Source organism: Glarea lozoyensis, assembly GCF_000409485.1.
Source record: "Glarea lozoyensis ATCC 20868 chromosome Unknown GLAREA8, whole genome shotgun sequence".
Lineage (NCBI taxonomy): Eukaryota > Fungi > Ascomycota > Leotiomycetes > Helotiales > Helotiaceae > Glarea > Glarea lozoyensis.
The window spans coordinates 82,514-102,149 of record NW_007361003.1 but is presented as its reverse complement, the minus strand read 5'-3'; the positions used below and the strand labels follow the sequence as shown (position 1 = coordinate 102,149).

The 19,636-nt window shown below is 44.9% G+C and overlaps 8 protein-coding genes across 8 annotated transcripts; 6 read left to right on the top strand and 2 right to left on the bottom strand.

Moving 5' to 3' along the window:
* Positions 1 to 644: 644 nt before the first annotated feature.
* On the top strand, positions 645 to 2,952 carry GLAREA_11408 (uncharacterized protein; the record flags this gene model as incomplete). Its single annotated transcript, XM_008089551.1, has 5 exons — positions 645 to 1,210; positions 1,282 to 1,685; positions 1,769 to 1,813; positions 1,887 to 1,991; positions 2,084 to 2,952. 5 exons carry the CDS (start codon positions 645 to 647, stop codon positions 2,950 to 2,952), a joined length of 1,989 nt encoding a protein of 662 aa, XP_008087742.1.
* Positions 2,953 to 3,828: 876 nt separating this feature from the next.
* GLAREA_11407 (uncharacterized protein) lies at positions 3,829 to 4,622 on the top strand (the record flags this gene model as incomplete). Its single annotated transcript, XM_008089550.1, has 2 exons — positions 3,829 to 4,089; positions 4,140 to 4,622. 2 exons carry the CDS (start codon positions 3,829 to 3,831, stop codon positions 4,620 to 4,622), a joined length of 744 nt encoding a protein of 247 aa, XP_008087741.1.
* Positions 4,623 to 5,768: 1,146 nt separating this feature from the next.
* GLAREA_11406 (C6 transcription factor) lies at positions 5,769 to 7,666 on the top strand (the record flags this gene model as incomplete). The annotated part of the gene is made up of 4 exons (XM_008089549.1): positions 5,769 to 5,851; positions 5,902 to 6,215; positions 6,263 to 7,158; positions 7,205 to 7,666. 4 exons carry the CDS (start codon positions 5,769 to 5,771, stop codon positions 7,664 to 7,666), a joined length of 1,755 nt encoding a protein of 584 aa, XP_008087740.1.
* A 444-nt stretch (positions 7,667 to 8,110) lies between these two features.
* GLAREA_11405 (Aquaporin-like protein) lies at positions 8,111 to 9,268 on the top strand (the record flags this gene model as incomplete). The annotated part of the gene is made up of 3 exons (XM_008089548.1): positions 8,111 to 8,417; positions 8,470 to 9,094; positions 9,142 to 9,268. The coding sequence occupies 3 exons, from the start codon at positions 8,111 to 8,113 to the stop codon at positions 9,266 to 9,268; spliced, it is 1,059 nt and encodes a 352-aa protein (XP_008087739.1).
* A 2,517-nt stretch (positions 9,269 to 11,785) lies between these two features.
* On the bottom strand, positions 11,786 to 12,643 carry GLAREA_11404 (alpha/beta-Hydrolase; the record flags this gene model as incomplete). Its single annotated transcript, XM_008089547.1, has 1 exon — positions 11,786 to 12,643. One exon carries the CDS (start codon positions 12,641 to 12,643, stop codon positions 11,786 to 11,788), a length of 858 nt encoding a protein of 285 aa, XP_008087738.1.
* A 788-nt stretch (positions 12,644 to 13,431) lies between these two features.
* On the top strand, positions 13,432 to 14,425 carry GLAREA_11403 (SGNH hydrolase; the record flags this gene model as incomplete). Its single annotated transcript, XM_008089546.1, has 3 exons — positions 13,432 to 13,538; positions 13,589 to 13,700; positions 13,757 to 14,425. The coding sequence occupies 3 exons, from the start codon at positions 13,432 to 13,434 to the stop codon at positions 14,423 to 14,425; spliced, it is 888 nt and encodes a 295-aa protein (XP_008087737.1).
* Positions 14,426 to 16,581: 2,156 nt separating this feature from the next.
* Positions 16,582 to 17,328, top strand: GLAREA_11402 (SGNH hydrolase; the record flags this gene model as incomplete). Its single annotated transcript, XM_008089545.1, has 2 exons — positions 16,582 to 17,019; positions 17,077 to 17,328. The coding sequence occupies 2 exons, from the start codon at positions 16,582 to 16,584 to the stop codon at positions 17,326 to 17,328; spliced, it is 690 nt and encodes a 229-aa protein (XP_008087736.1).
* Positions 17,329 to 17,711: 383 nt separating this feature from the next.
* Positions 17,712 to 19,100, bottom strand: GLAREA_11401 (F-box; the record flags this gene model as incomplete). The annotated part of the gene is made up of 1 exon (XM_008089544.1): positions 17,712 to 19,100. The coding sequence occupies one exon, from the start codon at positions 19,098 to 19,100 to the stop codon at positions 17,712 to 17,714; it is 1,389 nt and encodes a 462-aa protein (XP_008087735.1).
* Between the last annotated feature and the right edge of the window lie 536 nt (positions 19,101 to 19,636).

The window sequence follows — 19,636 nt, the reverse complement described above, 5'->3', positions numbered from 1 at the left end:
TATAGGCTTTGTTAGCGAGAGGCTGCCTCGAGCACCATTCTGCCCCTCTTGATGTGTCTTTCCTTCTGTGTGCTACATCAGCATGGGAATTCGCATGTCTGCACGCGGCACTGGCAAATCACATCCCAAGCACGTGTTTCAGCTGTTTGCTACTTAACACTGATTGGGGTGTTGACACGCGTCCATGTTCCGCTCACGGCAGTTTCTACTCTTTACAGTATTCTGTGTGCCTTATCGTGGCTAGTCTTAAGTTGGTGTGTTACTTGATTTCTACGGCAATGTGCGTATTCGACACTGTAGGTCTCCGAACACGCAACAGACCAGCAATCATTTCATTTTACAAAAGCTCTCTAAACTTTGTCTAGCGATGAGACGGGGATTCATTTCGGTAGTCCAATTTTCTGGCCGGTAGAAGCCGTTTTCTTCTGGGATCCTTGAATAATTTTGGGCTTTTGAAAGACTCTTTTCGGTCTCTGACCGCATGACAAATAACGAGAATTTTGGAAAGCTGAAGAAACTTTAGGAAGAACAATACGAGTATCTGTTATCATTCTCCCGAACCATACTTCTGGCTGATTGACACCAGTTACCTGCTTGTAATAGCCGCTTTGAACTTCATGTCTTCACAGAGTCCTTGCTTCGAAATGACATCCCCTGCATTCGTTGCAACGCCTACGTTCGGAAGGTCATTTGCATCATCAAATGCCTCACCATATTCTCATACCCCCAGGAAATCCTTCGATGCAGGGAATAATTATATATCTTACGGGTCTGACGCTGGGCTGCTTGATGCTACTGCCCAGCTCTCGCAAACGCCGACCGCCCGTCCAATTCGCCCTCCTTTGTATGTTGTCACAGAACACTGGAGAGCATTCAAGTCGCGGTGGATCATGCTAGTGCTGTTTGGGATCGGATGTCTTGCCGCCGTAGCCCATTACGCCTATTATGCATCCCTACACGGGAAAGAGGCGGATCGTCAGTTGACAGTTCAATATCGAGGATCAGCAATTGCCTACCTGGCAAAAGTCGCTTTTGTCGGATCCATAATTGTTTCATTCCAACAGCAAATGTGGCTTTCTGTCAGGAAAGAACCCTTTTCAATTGGCTCGATTGATAGGTTCTTTGCTGCAACCAGCGAGACAACGGCCTTTTTGGATATGAAGTTATGGTCAAGAGCAAGTATTGCACTACTGGTAGCTGCGATCGTCTGGTATGATTGGGTTCTTTCATGCATTAGACTGTCAAGGCGGTTGGGTGCAGAGCTGACAGCTTTGATTACAGGATAGCACCTATCATGAGTGTTGTTCCACCAGCGACACTCACCGTGGAGCAATCCCTATTGAAGATCGACACCCAGTGCCCCTCAATCAAGACGCTTAATTTTTCTGCCGAGGAGCACAATGACTGGAGAAAAACTTCAAAAATAGATGGAGATATCAAGTTGCCGTTATCTTGGTGGAACACTACCTGCGCTGATTTTATAGACACTGATCCGGACTGTTTTGACTACTATACAACCCCGAACTCTGTGCTGAATATGATTTCACAACATGCAAGTTACGCGCAAAAGCCAATTCCTCGGTCACAAGCCACTTCAGAAATTTGTGGACTGGGATGGAATTGTAGTTTCGTTATAGACTTTACGGCGCCAGGTTATCAATGCTCTGATGTTGTAGAAATATCAGGTACGTGGAGAGTTCTTATACAATCATGGCTACTGCTTTACAATTCAGGTCTCTTTGCATGTTCCTGAACGCCAATTATTCAGCTCATGGTTCCACCGAACAGAAACCAGAATCAATGCGAGCCAATGGTAGTCACTCGTTCTCTGCCATAAGATCTTGTTTTATTAGCTCATCAAAATCAATTCTGACTAATTTTAGAAGTTCCATTCGACCCAGATGTCTTAGTACCCATTGGAAGCACGATATATGTCGCTAAAGCTACACTCGGGGATTACGCGAAATCGCAAATTGATGCTGGTCCGCAAGGTATTCCAACCACCAAACCTCCATTTCCCAAACTTTGGGTGTTTTCCAACATGAGACTGTCATATGGGCTGGCCATTCTATGCTCAACGAAGCGAATAATGGAAAGGTTCCAGCCAAAACAGATCCAACTTGGAGCACTAGTTTCGCCCGAAAGGTCTTCAGATGCGACTATCAGCTGTTCCAATATTCTGTGCTGTTCAACTTCTCTTCGGGAACCCAGAACACGACAGTTCTTCCCGGCAAAAAAATCATCGAACAAATACAAAACACCACCCTAGGATTTCGCGAGGACGGCTCCGAGACAGCGTCGCCAAGCGAGAATTTCGTTTTTCCAAAGGATGTTTCGAAATACAGACTGCTAGCAGCCTACCGTTCGCTAGGAGTCAAGTTTCGAGAAACCATAGACGGTAATATTACGTTGAACGAAGACAGTGTACCAATTGTGGCGACTGAAGCAATAAACACCAAACTTATTAGTTTTAATCCATATCTTCCGTATCCAGATCTTAAGGACAGGATCCAATCTCTCTACGAAGACATCTTACTATCTCTACTTTCCAAACCTGAATTCATTGTCGTTACAGACGCAACCAACTTTGTCAACTCAGATGACGAGGGAATTGGGTACAACTGCACTAAAACCAGACTCCGAAATGTCTTCAAATACCATAAAGTACAACTCATACTTTCCTATGGGTTCTTTGTCATTACAACTGGTCTTGCTGTCTTTCTGGGAATCAGAGCCCAAAGAAGTAATGCAGGTAAATTTAAAGACAACAAGTTCTCTACTCTTGTGGCGGCAACGAGAGGAGGTCATCTTGATAGTTTGGATTGGAAGCTTGACACTTTGGGTCATGTATCTCGAGATCTGGAGAGCTCTAAGATAATATATACTGCAGACGTTCGTAAGGGGATGGGTATTGGTCGTGAGGTTAGGGAAGGGTTTTGTAAGGTTGATTAAAAATGATGCTTTGAAAAGTTTACTACAGTAGAATTTATATCATAACTTTGTCTTTAACTCTCAACAGTGGAAAGCTGCAGATAATTAAACATAGTAAGAATCACCCTTCAACAATAGAAATTATTTTATTGAAAATATTTTACTGTGAAAAAGTGTAGAGAATAGAAAGTGAAATCTTTCTTCAATTATTGTAGACTTCTCTCCAAAGACACTGTTAAGTTACATACCATATATGTATATTGAAGACTATCTCCCCGTTTCTTTAAACGGAAATTAGCAACTAGTAGTTCTAATTCTAAAACGCTTTTCAACCCTTGACAAAAACTCATGTTCAGCTATTCTAATAGTTTTCATCGTCCTTTCACACAATGACACATCGCAAAGCAACAGTAGTTCATCCGCCTATTCAGATTTCTTTTCACAAAACTTGAACAAAAAACACCTAAGCCTCACGCTCTAACAAAATATGGAGCAATTTACGTTAACCGCGATCTCAGACCCTCAAAATCCTACACTTATACCTGCCGAAGGCCATGAGCTTGTAGCACGTTGACTGGGCAAGCTAAGCGAGAACTGAGGGATGGAGCATGGAATACGAGACTCCATCCACTCGTAGCGGGCATGCGGGTGAAATCAGCCTTACGTTCAGGAAGTCAGTCCTAGTCGGTTTGTTTTATGCAAAGATCTGCAAGTACGAGTGGGCGAAGCCTTGCACGTGATCTGGGGCTGATGCGGCGTCGAGGTAGTTGGTGTAAGATATAAACAGCCTTTTCATTCGGAAATAATTCTAGTCTGTATATCAAAATCTGGAGTCTACTTCTACAGTGATTCATCATTTTACCATCCATTTGTTTTACATTCCCTCGCTTAACCAAAATGGCATCTGAAAGCGCCCCGTTTCTGAGCGATAACGAGCACGACGATGACTACGAACGCCAGTCCAACAGTCCCAAAAGCCCCGCCGCTTCGACCTATTTCAAGCGTCCCCTCAAGATTCTGGGTGGTCTCACAGCACTCACATCCGTCCTCACATTCGCCCTGCTCATCGCAATCTACATCCTCATCTCTATCGCCCCTTTCGAAAACAGCCGCTATGACACCTCCTCTGCTGACACGGTCCGCGACCTCGCCATCGTCGTACGTACTATTCTTCACTTCCTAAAACAGACTATTAACTTATCCCCTAGCTCTTCACTACCACCTTCCTCCTCACTCCACACCTCTTCCTGACGCTCCCCGCCATCATCCCCCTCATCACCGACCTCGTCATGACTATCGTCATCTTCGTATTCACAGCCGAGCTGCTATCGCAGGGCTACCCAAGCTATTCCTCATGCTCTAGGTACCGCCCATATGACCCGAGTAACCCATATCACCGGGATCCGCTGCCAGAAAAGCCCGAGTGTGTGGCGGCAAGGGATCGCATATGCGTGATGATGGGCGTGGCCGGTATTATGGGTATTGCGGTTGGGTTGTTGAGCGTGGGACTGGTGATATTGAGGGCATGGGCGCTTGTGAAGACGAAATTTTGGGTGGGAAGGATGGGCAGCTTTAAGGGCTGGGGACTTCCAGGGAAGGGGTTTGAAATTAGCTTTTCGCTGAAGATTGTTAGAGCCGGTGAGGGGAGTAGTGAGAGAGTGTCGGAGGAGGAGAGGCTGATTGAGACTTGAGTGTGATAGTGTAGACTGCATTTGTTGAAGAGGATTGGAAGTCGTGGAACTTGTGGTGGAGGATCAATACTATGTTTGACACCTAAGTAAGCGAGGCTAGGAAAATGTGAGTATATCTCGATTAACGTAAGGGGTAAGATTGGAATTACTATACGAACACGAAATTATGAACTGTCTTTATCGAAATACTATTATTTCTGAACAATTTTCAAACTATGTGTGATATGAGCTTGAATCTTTTTCGAAAACCGCAATATGTTCCTTTACTTCCAAGTAGCTTTTGATTGATCCGCATTTCGAGGTTTGGAGAACGCTGAGATGAAGAAACTTCTAACATCCGTAAATAGCTGGACGTCAGTCATGATATCAGGGAGAAAGTTTCTAAGATCGAACGATGCTCGATGGAAGGCTTTTCGAAGACTGCGTTTTGAAACCACATCATAGTCGTATCGATAGTTGTGTGTTTGACGCACAACCGTAGACATGCATTCACATTTGTACCTACCGTGGGTCACTTTTTAATAATGTGTTGCTTGAAAAGAACACGAAATTAATTTCATCTGGAATGGGATTGAAATGCCAAGCCTTGATGACTCAGCCAAGGACCCGCGGGCCGGCTGTCATCCGGATCTCCACTGGGAGCACCGATTCTTTTCTCTGGCTTCTGAACCAAATAACACATCTGCAAATATCTATTGGGTTGACCAGATTTGTTTCAGGCTCAATGGCTTCAATCTATGAATAGTATCATGTCATCTTCATCAGAAAGACCCGCCAAACGCGTAAGACAAGCTTGCGAACCGTGTCGGTAAACATACAACCCCTCCACATCATCGAGATACATCCTAATATAAATGAAAAGTCGCAAGAAATCAAGATGTCCTGGTGAGAAACCAGCTTGTTCCTTATGTACAAGGTTGAGACAGACTTGTGTATACGCGGAAGAACGACAGGATAATGGCGTGGCGAGAAGAAGCCTTTCTCCGCTGCGTTCACCGCGAGCTTCGAGAGCCCCAACAAATGATCCGAGATTAGTAAGGAAATGAATCCATACCGACGACTTATTTACTGAAGTATTCTTAGGAAGACAGGCTGAAGAATGTTGAAGCACGGCTGGCCGAAGTACTCGCTAATCAAGTGTCTCACATGGGAAGTCCCTCGAGACATGTATCGGCATCCCCAAGTATATCTCAAATTCGAGTAGACCCCGTCAGACCACCATGTGATAGGTAATTAGGTATTTTTTGTTGTTTAATGGACAGCTATTGACGGTCAATAGTCGGCTTCCAACATGGGACACGATCCAGAGTGTTGCCGAAACATATCTACTCTACTGTGACTGTCAACCGCTACCACTATTTCATCGACAGTCATTCATTCGGTCATTACGCACTCGAGATCCGGAACTTCTCTTTGCGGTTTTAGCTCTGGCTTCCAGATTTTCCGACGGTACAATTCGGGCCAGCCAGATAGAACTTGTAGACGGATACGTGGAAGCTTCAAGAACTATTATTTCTAAGAGAGTATTTGATGGAGACGTTGAGCTTTCAACCATTCAATCACTTTGCCTTCTGGCACTAGTGGACTTCACAGGTAAGATTATGTTGAAAATATTCTTTCTCAGTGGTTAACCTTGGTAGATGGAAAGAAACGTCGTGCTAGTGTGCATAGTAGCTTGGCCATGAGCCTGGCTCATAACGCTGGTTTGACCGGCGAAACTTACGCGCCAGTATCAAGATCACAGAAGGAAGAAAGGAGGAGATGTTTTTGGAGTCTCTTTCTTCTCAAAAGGCTTCATGGTGCTGATTTTATGGTGCTTGATTTCGCTACTGACGAAAACTTTCCACGGTACCCAGAAACAACCGGTAAAGTAATTAACCATGAAGCGACAGGAAATCAGAGCTTTAGCGCCAGTCCAGAGCCTTCAGTGGACCAGGGAATCGTGGCATACGCAATACAGATGAGCGAAATCTGGTTCAAAGTTACTCGATATGCTTGGAGAAGAAGCATCCCCAACGAGCTTCCTCCGTGGTCTCCACAGTCAGAATACTCGACTATCCTAGGTCAACAGATGGATGCTGAAACTCGGATGCCGTTTACCCATCGATTCGCCCCTTCGAAATTCTCTCAACGATCAATCGACGAGTTAAATGGTACCAGAGATTACTGGGGACCATGGCTTTTGATTCAATTTCTCTATCACACCAATTTGTGTCTTTTGAATCACCCTCTCTTGATATCCTTGCGCCTACGAAACTTCAAAGGGGTCATTCCTGAAATCTTTCTCCAACATACTTCTGATTTAATATCAACACATGCATCGTGGATTATCAATTTCATCGATATGTTGGATTCGAAACAATTCATAGTTACCGATCCATTTCTGGCACATTGCGTAGCTATTATTGCTACGATATACTTGCAGGAAAGTTTCGTGGAAGATATGACCAAGAGAAGAGAGAAGCAGGAACATTTTGAAAAATGTCTGAAGTTTATTAGAGGGTTTGGAAGTTACTGGCCTCATGTCGGGCGAATAGTTCGTTAGACCTCTCTTACCTTCGAATGTCGCTCACAATTTCCAGGCAGATAAACTTCACAAGCTCAGCGAAACAGTATCATCAACTCAAGTTGCGAGTGATGAGCCAATTCGGCAAAATCGCAAACTGTTAATTGACCTTGGTCAATTCTTCGAGATTCTGGAATACTCATCCTCCAGTGAAATCGCCGGCTCAGCTAGAAACATGTTTGGACCGTCACTTTCTTCAACGATCCCAGCTTCGCGAACAGAGATGGCCCAGACCACGATTCTGCCGGAACCGACCCGTGTTGAAAGACAAGAATTTGGCACACCCAGTGCAAGCAACACGCCAACGACTGCTGTACCAGACCACAGTGCATATATGAATTTTGCGATGACACCCGTAGTGACAAATACTGGCGCATTCCAATTTTCCGACGACGAACTGGCTGTTCTTGCGGAAAATTTCTTTCAACAAAGAACAGATGATGGAAATGCGAATTGGTGGAATATGGGAAATTTATGAGTTAGCATAAATTTCCATGCAGTGAGTGTTATAAACATCTTTCGTATAGTGCAAGAACCTAGCTTTCTAAAGAATTATCATAGAGATTGGCAATTCCATAGCCTATCCTCTACCCTTCACAATTAGTGGTGGTGACAGGGTGCTGACGAGAAATTTCGACTAATGCAACGTCGTTACTCAGCATCTAATCCTTACAAAAGCCGCCCGCACGGCTGTATTTGTTCATTTTCCTGATTTAATTTCAGTCATTTGCGATTGGCTATCGAGCCCTGTCAGTACTTCTAATACGGGCGGTTCTCAGATCTTCAAAACGTCAACCGCCATCGAGAGCGCTTCATCTGTCAACAGACAAAAATCAAGGAGCCCCTGATTGAATTGTGTAAGGGGTCATTGACGAGGGACAAAATTTGGTCGTTCAAAAATTCTGGGAAAACATCGTTAAAAATGTCGTTGCGCGCGAGGGTACAGGTGGATGCAGAGAAAGCGGTCCCAGAAAGTGGAAATAATCATCATATTCCCCAACCAGAGCATCGACCAAAAATGCATCGTCATTACAAAACGACAACTCAGCCCTTCATCGGTCGTCTAGGAGGCAACCAAGAATTTGCTCTCGATGAAAGCGACTTGTTGAATGCTTCCAAAATCAAAGCAGTCCCCGATGCTGCTCCTTGTATGTCCTTGAGGGATCAGCTGGACCTCAATGGCTTCATCCTGCCGGGACTCTGGAAAGCAGCTATATTAGAAGGAATGGGTATTTTGAGCCCCCCTCCCTTCATACCATTCCGGATTAACCAACTGACCAGGTTCCTTCCTCCTCAACTTCCTCACAATCTACATCAACCTCTCCCCCGACATCCTCCCCACTGCCCCATCACCAGAATGGGGACCCTTCGCCAACGCGACCTTCATCGGACCCCTCATCGGTGGTATCACAAACTGGCTCCTCATAACCCTCTTCACCTACACCTTTGGCGGTCTCACCGGCGCTCACCTCAACCCCACGATAACAATAGCCACTTTCTTCGCACGTCTCTGCTCTCTCCCCCGGATGGTCCTCTACGTCTTCTCACAAACCGCCGGATCTGCCCTCGCCGGCCTTATGGTACGCGCCGCCTATGGCTCTCGGGATTTCAAAACCGGTGGCTGTTTTCTGTTCACGGATATCGCAACTGTAGGCTCGGCCTGGGCGTTGGAGTTCATGTGTACCTCTGCTTTACTGTTCCTCGCGTTTGGGGTTGGTCTTGATCCAAGACAGAAGAAGATTATTGGACCGAGTCTAGGTCCGTTTTTGGTGGGCATGACAGTTGGACTTATCAGTTTTGGGACTGCGTTCTCGAAATTTGGGAGCGGAGGTGCGAGTATGAATCCTGCGAGGTGTTTCGGGGCGTTTGTTGGGAGTCGGTTTGTAGGGTGGCATTGGATTCATTGGTATGTGTCCCAACATCTGAAAAGTGAGATGAGCTAATGTAGGATAGGGTTGCGGACATTTCGGCGGGCATGGTTCATGGTCTATTCTACTTCTTGATTCCTCCCTGGGAGGAATTGGAAGGTAATCCTGCCAATCTTGCGTCTGGTGGTCGGATGTCTCCGGAAGAGGAATGAGAGGGTCAATTGGTTTCAGACCAGAAACTGGCTGGATTGGTATATGGCTAGAACATGCTGCCTTGCGGTAGCGTTAAAATACATCTAAGTTTCTTAAAATCTAGTATTGACATCTGATGATCAGGTATTGAGCCACGATTCGCATTCTTTCATTACCGATCTTTATCCGTGCAAGCTTTTCACCATCTGTGTTCCTCGAGAATATATATTTTCCCCACCTTTGCACAGATGCCCTCGTGATTTGCGATCTCAGGGGAGCCTCAACTGTTGCTAACGCCCCATCATCCAAGATATAGATATGTTGAGCCAAAATTGACATTCTGATTTACAGGTCAGTAGGACTCACAAAGGAAGATTATGGAGACGATACAAGATTCATGAGGTTTTCCTTCAAATTCAACATCTTCTCCTTTCGCGTAAGGATAAGTTCTACCACCTCCACAATTCATAAACCCTTCATCACCCAGTGTGATCAAAATAATTCGGAATCAAGCTCTTAACATACTCACTTGTTTTGGTTGCCCAATTTTTAACGATACCTACCGCGCAGCCATTGCATCTCGATTCATTTGCCACTTACTACACAAAAATAGAGGGAACATTGATATGATGACTTACGACTGGCAGTGTACTGATTTGATATACGTCTGTTATTGATCTTGAACATTGGAGTTAGTGTACAAAGTGATCTTGATGGTGCCATAGACATCTAAGGAGGCAGGTATGCCCCATAATCACCCCAACTGTTCACGAAATTGGCAATAAGTTTAATACCATTATTTCGGCGCTTTTGACGACGTAGTGAGTCCTTTGCAAACCGATTGTAGCAGTACTGTGCTTGGGTGCTGCCCTAAAATGAAAGTCTAGTACCAAACTCCTAATGTAGGTTTCAAAATGTAGTTTAAACCTGGAGACTTTAGTACAAGGCAACAGGTGAGGATTCATCACAGTATTAACCTCAACGTTATTGGTGAGGAAGCAGATCTAGTAGTGATTGCTTTCTACGGAGTGGACGGTTGAGCCATCGATGGTGAATTTGCGTCTTGAACCAAAGGGAAAGGTTGCTCGTTGCTGAGATTGTTGTTTCATGTGGTTTCATTCTCAATGTTGCCTGAATCTGCGGAGAAGGGAATTGCTGTCACTAGGCATATGAATGCAAAAGGGAGCAGCTCTAGAACTGCCCTATCGATAGTCTTCTGGTGACAATGAAAATTGGAATTGGAAGGAATAGCTTCAGAAACTTAGAAGAAGATGACGGTAGGCTTGGTAAGATTATTGCCACAATCTACAGAAACGAATATCCCATTACTGGCAGAATTGCACTGTGCCTATCAAGCCTATTATGTCAGAGCCTAAGGTTTGAAAGGCGTGACGTAATTTAGTAAACACTTTTTTGCCAAGTGGGAAAACTAGTATTTACTGTAGCATGCAGTTTGGAGTCTATTGTCGTCAATGATAGATCTTGAATGTCGTGAGATGTAAGTCCGGAAGGTGACCTTCCGTGCCGAATGAGGACACCATAACGTCGCTGGGATCTCAAGCATAAATTGAGAAGCGAACTCTGGAAGATTCTGGTAACGCTTGTTTAAAATCAACACTGAAACAACATCACCTGGGACGTTTCTCCGCAGTTCGGCAGTTGCAAACACGATGCATTTGATGGTCTTGGACGTCCGGCGGGAAAGTATAGCACTTGCAAATGCGTGTTCCACGAGAAAGCATGTGTATATGCACCATTGAGCAGGCATAAGGCAACAAAAGTCAAAGAACACACTCAGGCAGTACAATAGAAGATTTGATTCGGCCCGTTTTTCCTCTTTCTTTCCTTTTTTCCTTATTCTGTGTTTTAGTGTGTTCTTCCATACCAGTCCTATGTAAGTAGTAACTAGTTGGAAAGATTTATTAAGACATGTCTCTTTTTTCGTTTTTAAGCTTACTTGGTATGAAATACCCTAAATTTAGTAACTAGTTCAAGGGTATGAACAGTTTTGAAGGCGGAATAAAACTAAAACATAAACCGGCAAAAGACAGGATATCCGGGTCTTTCGAGACTGCAAACTACAAACACTGGGCATTCTTATCATAGTCATCGTCTAAATTTGATGTTCCCGCTTCCGGTATTAGGAAACTCGTAGTTAGAGGTCTATGTGCCAAAATAGGTGATATCAGGCCCAACCAACCCTTGGGGGGAGCCAGATGGGCAGTGAGATTTTACAAAAAAAGCACCTGTCAAAAAGTACAAGCTTCCACAAGCGAGGAGTCAAAAAAGTCTACTATTTACAGAACGGGGTCGTTCTCTTGTGTGGAGAAGAATTACATGGGACCCCAACGAACAATGATAGAATGAAGAAATGGTAGTCCCCTTCGACCAAACAGATCACTGTATTCTTTCTCACTAGTACTGTATAAGTGTCCCCCACCTCCATGTCCTACCCAACCCTCGCTGACCAACAATGGCTGGACGTCACAAGCCACGCCGTAAACCAAGTAATCAACAATATTCCTCCTCCTTGTCATCTACGTAAACTGCTTGAAGAACGCCCAAGACTCTTCGGGGGTAAATGACTTGCTTGCTCCCTTGGTGGTTGGTGTCGATGTGTGGCCACCATCGAAAGATATCCAAGTGACTGGGAAGTTTTTGTTACAGTTTTGATACTGAGTCTTGACTAGGGTACCGGAACCGGGAGCCGCATCCATAGTCGTTTGCTTGGTGCAGCCATTGAGAGCCACAAAAGTATCCCGCAGTTGTTTCCCACTAGCAATTGGGATTGTACCATCGCTCGTGCCGTGTTGACCATAATACGCGATAGGATCTGTTTTACCAGTACACCCAGATAACAGGGCTCCCGAGACAACTGCGACGCCGCGGAATTGCTTAGCACGGGCGCATGCGATGGCATAAGTCATGGAAGCGCCGTAGCTAAATCCAGTTGAGAAGCGGAGATTTTGATCGATGCACAGGCTGGCTTCGATTTCTCTGATCATCTGGTCAACAAATGCGATATCCTCACCACCGGAATTTGCCCATCCACTGTTTAGCCCATCTGGAGCCACCGATATAGCACCGATACTGTCTGCATTGGCAAGAGGAGGAAGACCCATGAAGGGTAGAAAGCCCTGCTGACCGTTGGCTACGGCAGCCGCACTATTTCCGAGGCCATGAAACATGAAGATCAGTCGATGAGGACTTGAGCTGTTGTAATTGGTTGGCACATTGGTAATGTACAATCGTTGTTTTCCATTAACCGTCGTCTTGTGGGATACTGTGCCGGAAGCTTGGTTTATACCGCAGCCAGGAGACGGTGTAACTGCAAGGACATCGTTGAACGTAACAAAAAGGGTGAGCACGATGGCTGCGATTGTGTTTAAAGCCATCAGTATGGATGCTATAAAGAAATAAGATGCTAAATGAGACTGATCGAAGGTTGTAGTTCAACATAATAAGAGCGAACATAGCGATGTTTAAGTACGATAGGTTTCCCATCTCGCTTACATTGCCGAAACATGTAAATTTCCATCTGGATTTGCTCCGCAGAACACACAATGCTCATATATTTCCTCCTATGAACTTAGACGAATGGACTAGTCCCGGTTTGGATATGCTAAAAGTAGGAAATTTTGGCTAAAGGGCTCAGAAAACGGACAAGCCCTCGACGAAAGACAATCGACGAAACAGCACTCACTACTAGCTAATTGTGTTAATCGGCACATAAAGCACTTGGGAAACGGGCAGTTGCGGTAGGTGTGTTTCATGCGCAAGAGTAGGAAGCTAACCTTTCTTGGAACGGAGCGGACCCCGCATCTTGTTAAAAGAAAGGTATGATTTAATATAGATTCCCAATTCTAATTGAGCGTACTTTCCAGAGGAGAACTGGGAAAACATCCTAAAAAACAAGGCAGTTTTGGAGTCAAATAGTTCTCGTTTGCCGACTACCCACCCCTTTTAAGATTTTACTTCTCCTCCGTTTACCCCACATGAGCCCTAACAGTGCAATATATGGCCGGTTTATACGGGTTTCCGTCCGCCTTCATAAGATTGCGGAAGTGAAGTTGAATGTGACCGCAAGCGCTAGAACAAAGTTATTCCGAGTGGAATATATAGTCTCGATGTATTTGTAAAGAAATTCTCTTTTCATTTGGGCACGGAGATAGTTCTATCAAACATGTTTTCTCTTCACTTCCTCATGATTTTGGCATGCGTATCCGTCGTGGTCGGGACGCCTACTTCCATCGCAAGCAGGGCCAGCCCCTTCAGATACCTAATCACTTTGTCAGTTGCCCAATTCTTGAACTTCTCTCAAAATTCTAACAACTGAGAAGCGGTGATTCCTATTCCCAAACCGGGTTTTCAATCACAGGCACCAAACCCTCAACCTCAAATCCAATCGGCAATCCACCTTTCCCAGGCTATACCACGAGCGGAGGCAACAACGTAAGTCCCGTTTATACCACATGCCGTCTCCCCTCCTCTCACGTTAATACCACTAGTGGATCACCTACCTCCTCCAACCCTCAACCTCAACAACCATGCTAAACTACAACCTCGCATCCGGCGGCGCTACTACAGATGCCACTCTTGTACGCCCTTTCCAATCTACAGTCCTCTCCCTCGTCGACCAAGTCTCCCTCTTCACCAAGAATCTCTCTCCCCTCCCGAGTCCCCTTTCCCCATCCAACACCTTATGCGCAATCTGGATCGGCGTCAACGATGTTGGGAACGCATGGTCTGACCCAAAGTGGCCTACTCTCTCACAAACAGTCATCAACAGATATATGGAACAAGTTGAGAAGTTATATAAGGGAGGGGCAAGGAATTTCCTATTTCTAAGTGTGCCACCTATTCAGAAAACGCCAAGTGTGATGCTACAGAGCAGTAGTACGCAAATGAAAGAAGGAGAGGCTGTTGTGCGGTACAATGGGCTACTTGGTCGGGGGGTAGAGGCTTTTAAGGGAAACCATAGTGAAGTTACGACGTGGGTACTCGATACGACCGTCGCGTTCGAGACTGCTATCAAAGATCCGAAGAGTTTTGGAGCAAAGGATGCGAAATGTTATAATAAGGATGGGATAAAATGTTTGTGGTTTAACGATTATCATCCTGGGCAGGCGATTCATAAGTTGGTTGCACAGGGTGTGGTTACTTTGGTGGGGTTATGAAGCGGTGAGACTGGGTGCGCTTGTTGTGAAAACTTGAGTGATGGAGAAGTTGGAATAAAGACGAATTGATTCTTTTGTATTTATGCCGTACGCGGAATCCTTATGAATATAGTCAACCCAATCTCTTATCACTTGTGATAATGACCTCAAATAAACTTTGCTCTCCACCACAACTCAATGTTCTGCTCCCACATTACGCTCAGGTAGAATCACCTTGCCCTCCTGACTACTAAACTACTCCAGCTTCTTATTGTGGTCTTTCACAGCCGGGCTACACCTCTTTCATCAATTTGCCTATTTTAAGACTCGTATGACATATAATGGCAATGGTTTTCTCTCTCGCGTATTCAACCCGGTGTATATAAAGATAAAGGAAAACAAGGTACAAGATCAAATCTAGTATCATGAGACCTATCTAAGCAATATGAATCAAACATGTAAACGACCCCAGTATCATTACTTTTTCACTGCCTTTTTGGTTAAGTCCTCCCCTCGCCACCCTATTGTCAGAAGGAATGAATCAACATGTTAAACTAACGTTTTGCGCATACTTGACTATCAAAATGAATATACTTTTATCAATCTGTTTGTCTTCGAACCGTTGGTTACATCACTTCCAATTCCAGTACTGTCAAATCGTCGGAATCAGCTCTTCAGAAGTTCGTAAATCGCCATGTCGTGTGTAGCTCAGCGTTGCCGTGACGTATGTTACTGTATCCGGGTATTGTTGTAATATTTTTCCCACAAAGACGCTCCAGCTCCAAGCGCAGGCACGTCGAAAAGGTCGACTGAGAAAGTCGCGGCACTAGACTCTAGTCGATACGACGAAACCGATTACCTAGCCTGTGCTAAATCTGCCGGACCAGCGCGGATGGAGCTAACCAAAAACGGGCGCAGACATACACGAGCGGGTGAAGTAATTTGCGGATATGCCCAGGGAGTCTTGGTCAATTAATAAATCAACGTCTTGTTTTCCAGGTCAGCTCGGTTCTTATACCTGATAACTCGCTTCTCCCAGTTTTAGATCTAGCAGGGAGATTGGACGAAGCTGATTCTATAGCACAACTAATATGTTCGTTTTGATAATCTTCGATTAGTTCGCCCAGAGCGGAAGTGGGCTCTTGGTAATGGCCCACATCTCCAAATTTGCCCTTTCTTCCGCTGATGTCAGGAGGCCACCATTTCCCACCTCCAAAACATCGAGCCTTTGAAGCCTCTACGGCTAGCATACTGTGTGTACCCCTGAACACCAGACGATATAATCGCGGCAGATGGCCACTGTTCGTGACATCAGGGAAGACACCCCAGAAACTGCCGATCATCAGGCCGTAGTCCCAGATTAAGTGGAGAAAGCTGACGCATTGCTGATTGTTGTAAACAGCTGTGAGATACTAGTAGTGACTGCGTTGTACTATCAAAGATTGGATTCCAAGTTATCGATGTTTGGTGTAAAAGCGCAAGTAAAGGAGAAGTTATGATAGTATATACAGTCTATTACCATTAATACATTTTGTATTTTAGAGACCTCATAATCTATACATTACCTAGTTCACACTGACTAAGTCCTTGCTTATTCATCTTTGAAAGCTAGGTTAATTACATCATTATTACTAATCTCAACCGTTTTTTATATTGATATACTATTGTGGGGGCCTTTTCGTAAGTTCTGTCAAAAACGTCAGGGACATTCTTCTAATATCCTACCTGGTCATAAAACAGTAATTTTACTTGATGCATTTCATTTACGACTATTCGGGATTCTGCGCTACCTAGTCTTAAGTATTAAGTTCCTTAAAACATTCATCCACCTACGCAGACTAAGCGAACATACACATTAGGTGATTCATAGTTTCGTTGGGTGGTTTTGTAAGCGAAAAAGTGCTAAACCACACAACGAATCTGTGCACCCTGTGATACCCCGCAATACCTCCTCATTCCCTATGTTAACTAATAAATACCAAAACTTCTTCAGGCCACAATATAACGGAACGTAGCATTCCGAACCTCTCGAAACGGTGGGCTTCTGGCGTGGAGACGCTCTTTCCGAGCTTAGAAACTAAGATTATACTGCTCTATATATCTATTAGACTGCTACTTCTACACTCTAACTTTCCGAGAAACGACAAAGAACTTTTGCTTCACCCTAATTCCTCAGGATGTACTGTATTAAGACACTCGCGTTCCTCCCGCTGCTGGTTTCCTCCGTGCTAGGCCAAGCTGGCAAGATTCGTTACATGCCCTTCGGAGACTCGATCACTGAAATCATCTGCTGGCGCGGCCTTCTCTACACTCAACTCCAAGCCGCCGGTTACACGAATGTCGATTTCGTAGGCTCAGGAAATGGTCAAAATCCTTCGGGATGCTCAACCGCGACCTATGATAGAGACAACGAGGGCCATTCTGGGTTTTTGGCCATCAACATTGCCAACAATAAGCAACTTGTTGGTTGGTTGCAGAAGAATCCAGCGGATATCATTACTATGCATTTGGGAACCAACGATATTAGTCAAGGCAAACCGACTGCTGATATTCTCACTGCGTTCTCGAAATTGATTGATGTTATGAGAGCTTCTAACCCCACTATGAAGATCATTGTAAGTTCTCCTTATCCAAAATACTTTACTATTAGAAACGATACTGACTTAGACTAGGTTGCTCAAATCATTCCAAATAATTACATCAATCCCGGTGTTCAAGCCCTCAATAAAGCGATCCCTGCTTGGGCCGTGTCAAAGAATACTACCTCATCGCCTATTTGGGTTGTGGATCAGTACACCGGCTTCCGTACCTCGGATCTGAGTGATGGTATCCATCCTAATGCCGCTGGTGATGCTGTGATGGCTTCGCGGTGGTTTCCTGCACTTAAAAGAGCGATCAACCTGATGAACGTAACAGGTCACTAAGGTTTTTGACAGTCGTGTTCTTCCTTAGTCCCAACAGATCTGAGGTTTGGGATGAAGAGAAGTGCCTTCTATTATGATCTAACGAGGAATTGTAAGGATGGCATAGTTTACTGTAGTAGCTGCTAGTGGTTTGAAATAAGCGTCAGGCTTTCGACAAACAAATTAGATTTGCAAGATTCATACGTAGCAAATGCGTTGGTTTGTACCTGTCCACTAATCTTGGACTAAATGGCTCGACCTCGAAGAGAGTTCAAAAGTCTCATTTACTCAAAACAATGAACGAAAATATGCCATAATGTTCCAAATTAGTCCATTAAATATAGATATTTCGTCAACTTCATCGAAGAAAGATTGTGTTCGACAGTCACTTGTTTTGGCTACCACTATTCCGAGTCATCTTCACCCGACCCGGACCCCTCTTCTTCCTTTTGATCACTCTCTGCAAGATGCGCATTAAGCTTCGTCTTCAGAACATGCCACCCCCACGTCTCCTGATTCGCAAACTCAATCGGTGTGCTGATCTGCTCGGGCGTAGCATCCCCCTCCATCTTCTCAATGGTCGCTAACCGCTGTTGAACTTGTACTTGAGGCTCCAGATGCTCGAAAGCACTCGAGACGGTCTGTTCTGAGCCCATTCCGACCAACGTCAGGTTTTTCAGGTTCGGCCATGCACTTTTGTCGTCAAATACTGGAAACAAGGATTCCTGACTTTTGAGGATGGAATGGGCGCCGTATGTGCCTGGGTGGGTTACGCCTGGGTTTATTGGTTTCTCGCTTATTTCTTCTGGTGGATGAGAAGTAAGATAGCGGTTTTCCAAAATCACGTCCACGAGGGTCTTCGAAGAGTGGGTGAGTAGCGAAGCCCACTGCCGGAAGACCACGGCCTCAGATTCTCGAGGGAACTCCCATCGCATTCCAGAGACATATTCTCTATCTTCCTCCTGGCCCAAATCATCGCCATCGTCAGAACTAGCTTCCCCCGAGAGATGACCATCTAAATCTGCGAATTTGACGAGATGAAGAATCTTGAGACTGCTAAACCGGGTTCCAACGCCCGGGGGGAGCTCAACGGCTTCAGGTCCATCAATTTGTCCAGGAAGAGCATGTAGATTGACTAGAGTCAGGTTTTCAAGCCTCTCTGGCTTGACGAAAAGGCCCGAGAGAATATCAGGCGGCATTTGCCCACCAACCTTCAAAGACTTCAGCTTAGACATTGTCTGAGCTAATGCCTCTCCGTTATGTCTAACACTAGAATACGGCCACCAGTTCTTGACATAGACAGACAGCGAGGTCAGGTTCGTGAACTGTGCAATAATATTGAATATATTATGGGTGATTGGGGCCCCCTCTTCGAGGGGGGTGAAGTAAGGCCAATCATCGCCGTCGAACTCTTTCTCGTGCACGATATTAATTCCATGGACTCTTCCAAGATCCAGCATACGAACGCGGGCCCGAAGGGTGTCCCAGCGTGTTGGATCTTTTGATTTTAAATCATCGCATAAGACGAAGAATTTCCGGGTTCGCTCGACTTTGTCTTCATCGTCGTCAAAGGTTTCTGTAAAATCTATATCTGTCCAGAGGAGAGGCGTCATGCGCTTTCTGAAGCTCTTGTTCAGGTGACATAGAGTGGCAAGTGAGGTCATGTCACAATAGTCGAAGATCCGGTCTTGTATCTCTTGGGGGAGAGTAGGCACGACGGTCAGTGCTTCGAGTTCCCATGCTTTCCATTCTTCCCAGGAGTCCGACGTCTTGGCGTCTTGGTCGTCGCTCATTTTAGGTATTACGGGTATGAGTAGGTTGAGGGTCTGTTTAAAATGGTTAAGGTGATGTGTAGAGTTTTTCAGTAGTCGAGGAGGAGGGAATTGAAAAGTAATTGAGTGTTGGCGGAGGTTGCTTGCTTGGCCAGCATAGATGGGAGGGCGTCGTTCACGGACCAACCACTCAATCTAGCGAAAGCTCGCGGTAGAGACGGAACACGATATTCTTTGAATTAAGTTGACGAAATATGTATATTCAGTGTATTGGATTGGCACAATATAACATCTTTCGTCAATTGTTTTAAGTAAATGAGACTTTTTAAACTCTACTCGGAGTTGACTTATTATTCAGTGGGGTGTGCAGGTAGGTAACTGTCATTTATTTTGTCCTAGGATATCATGAGAGGAAGGAAAGTGAATCTTTTCGATTGATTGAATTGCAGAGTAAGTATCGTAAATAGTAAACGCTGACATATTGTGAGAATTTTGAAAGATAAATGAAGGACGATTGTAGGGGGAAAAATTCCCCATCACGTGACCTCATGAGATAT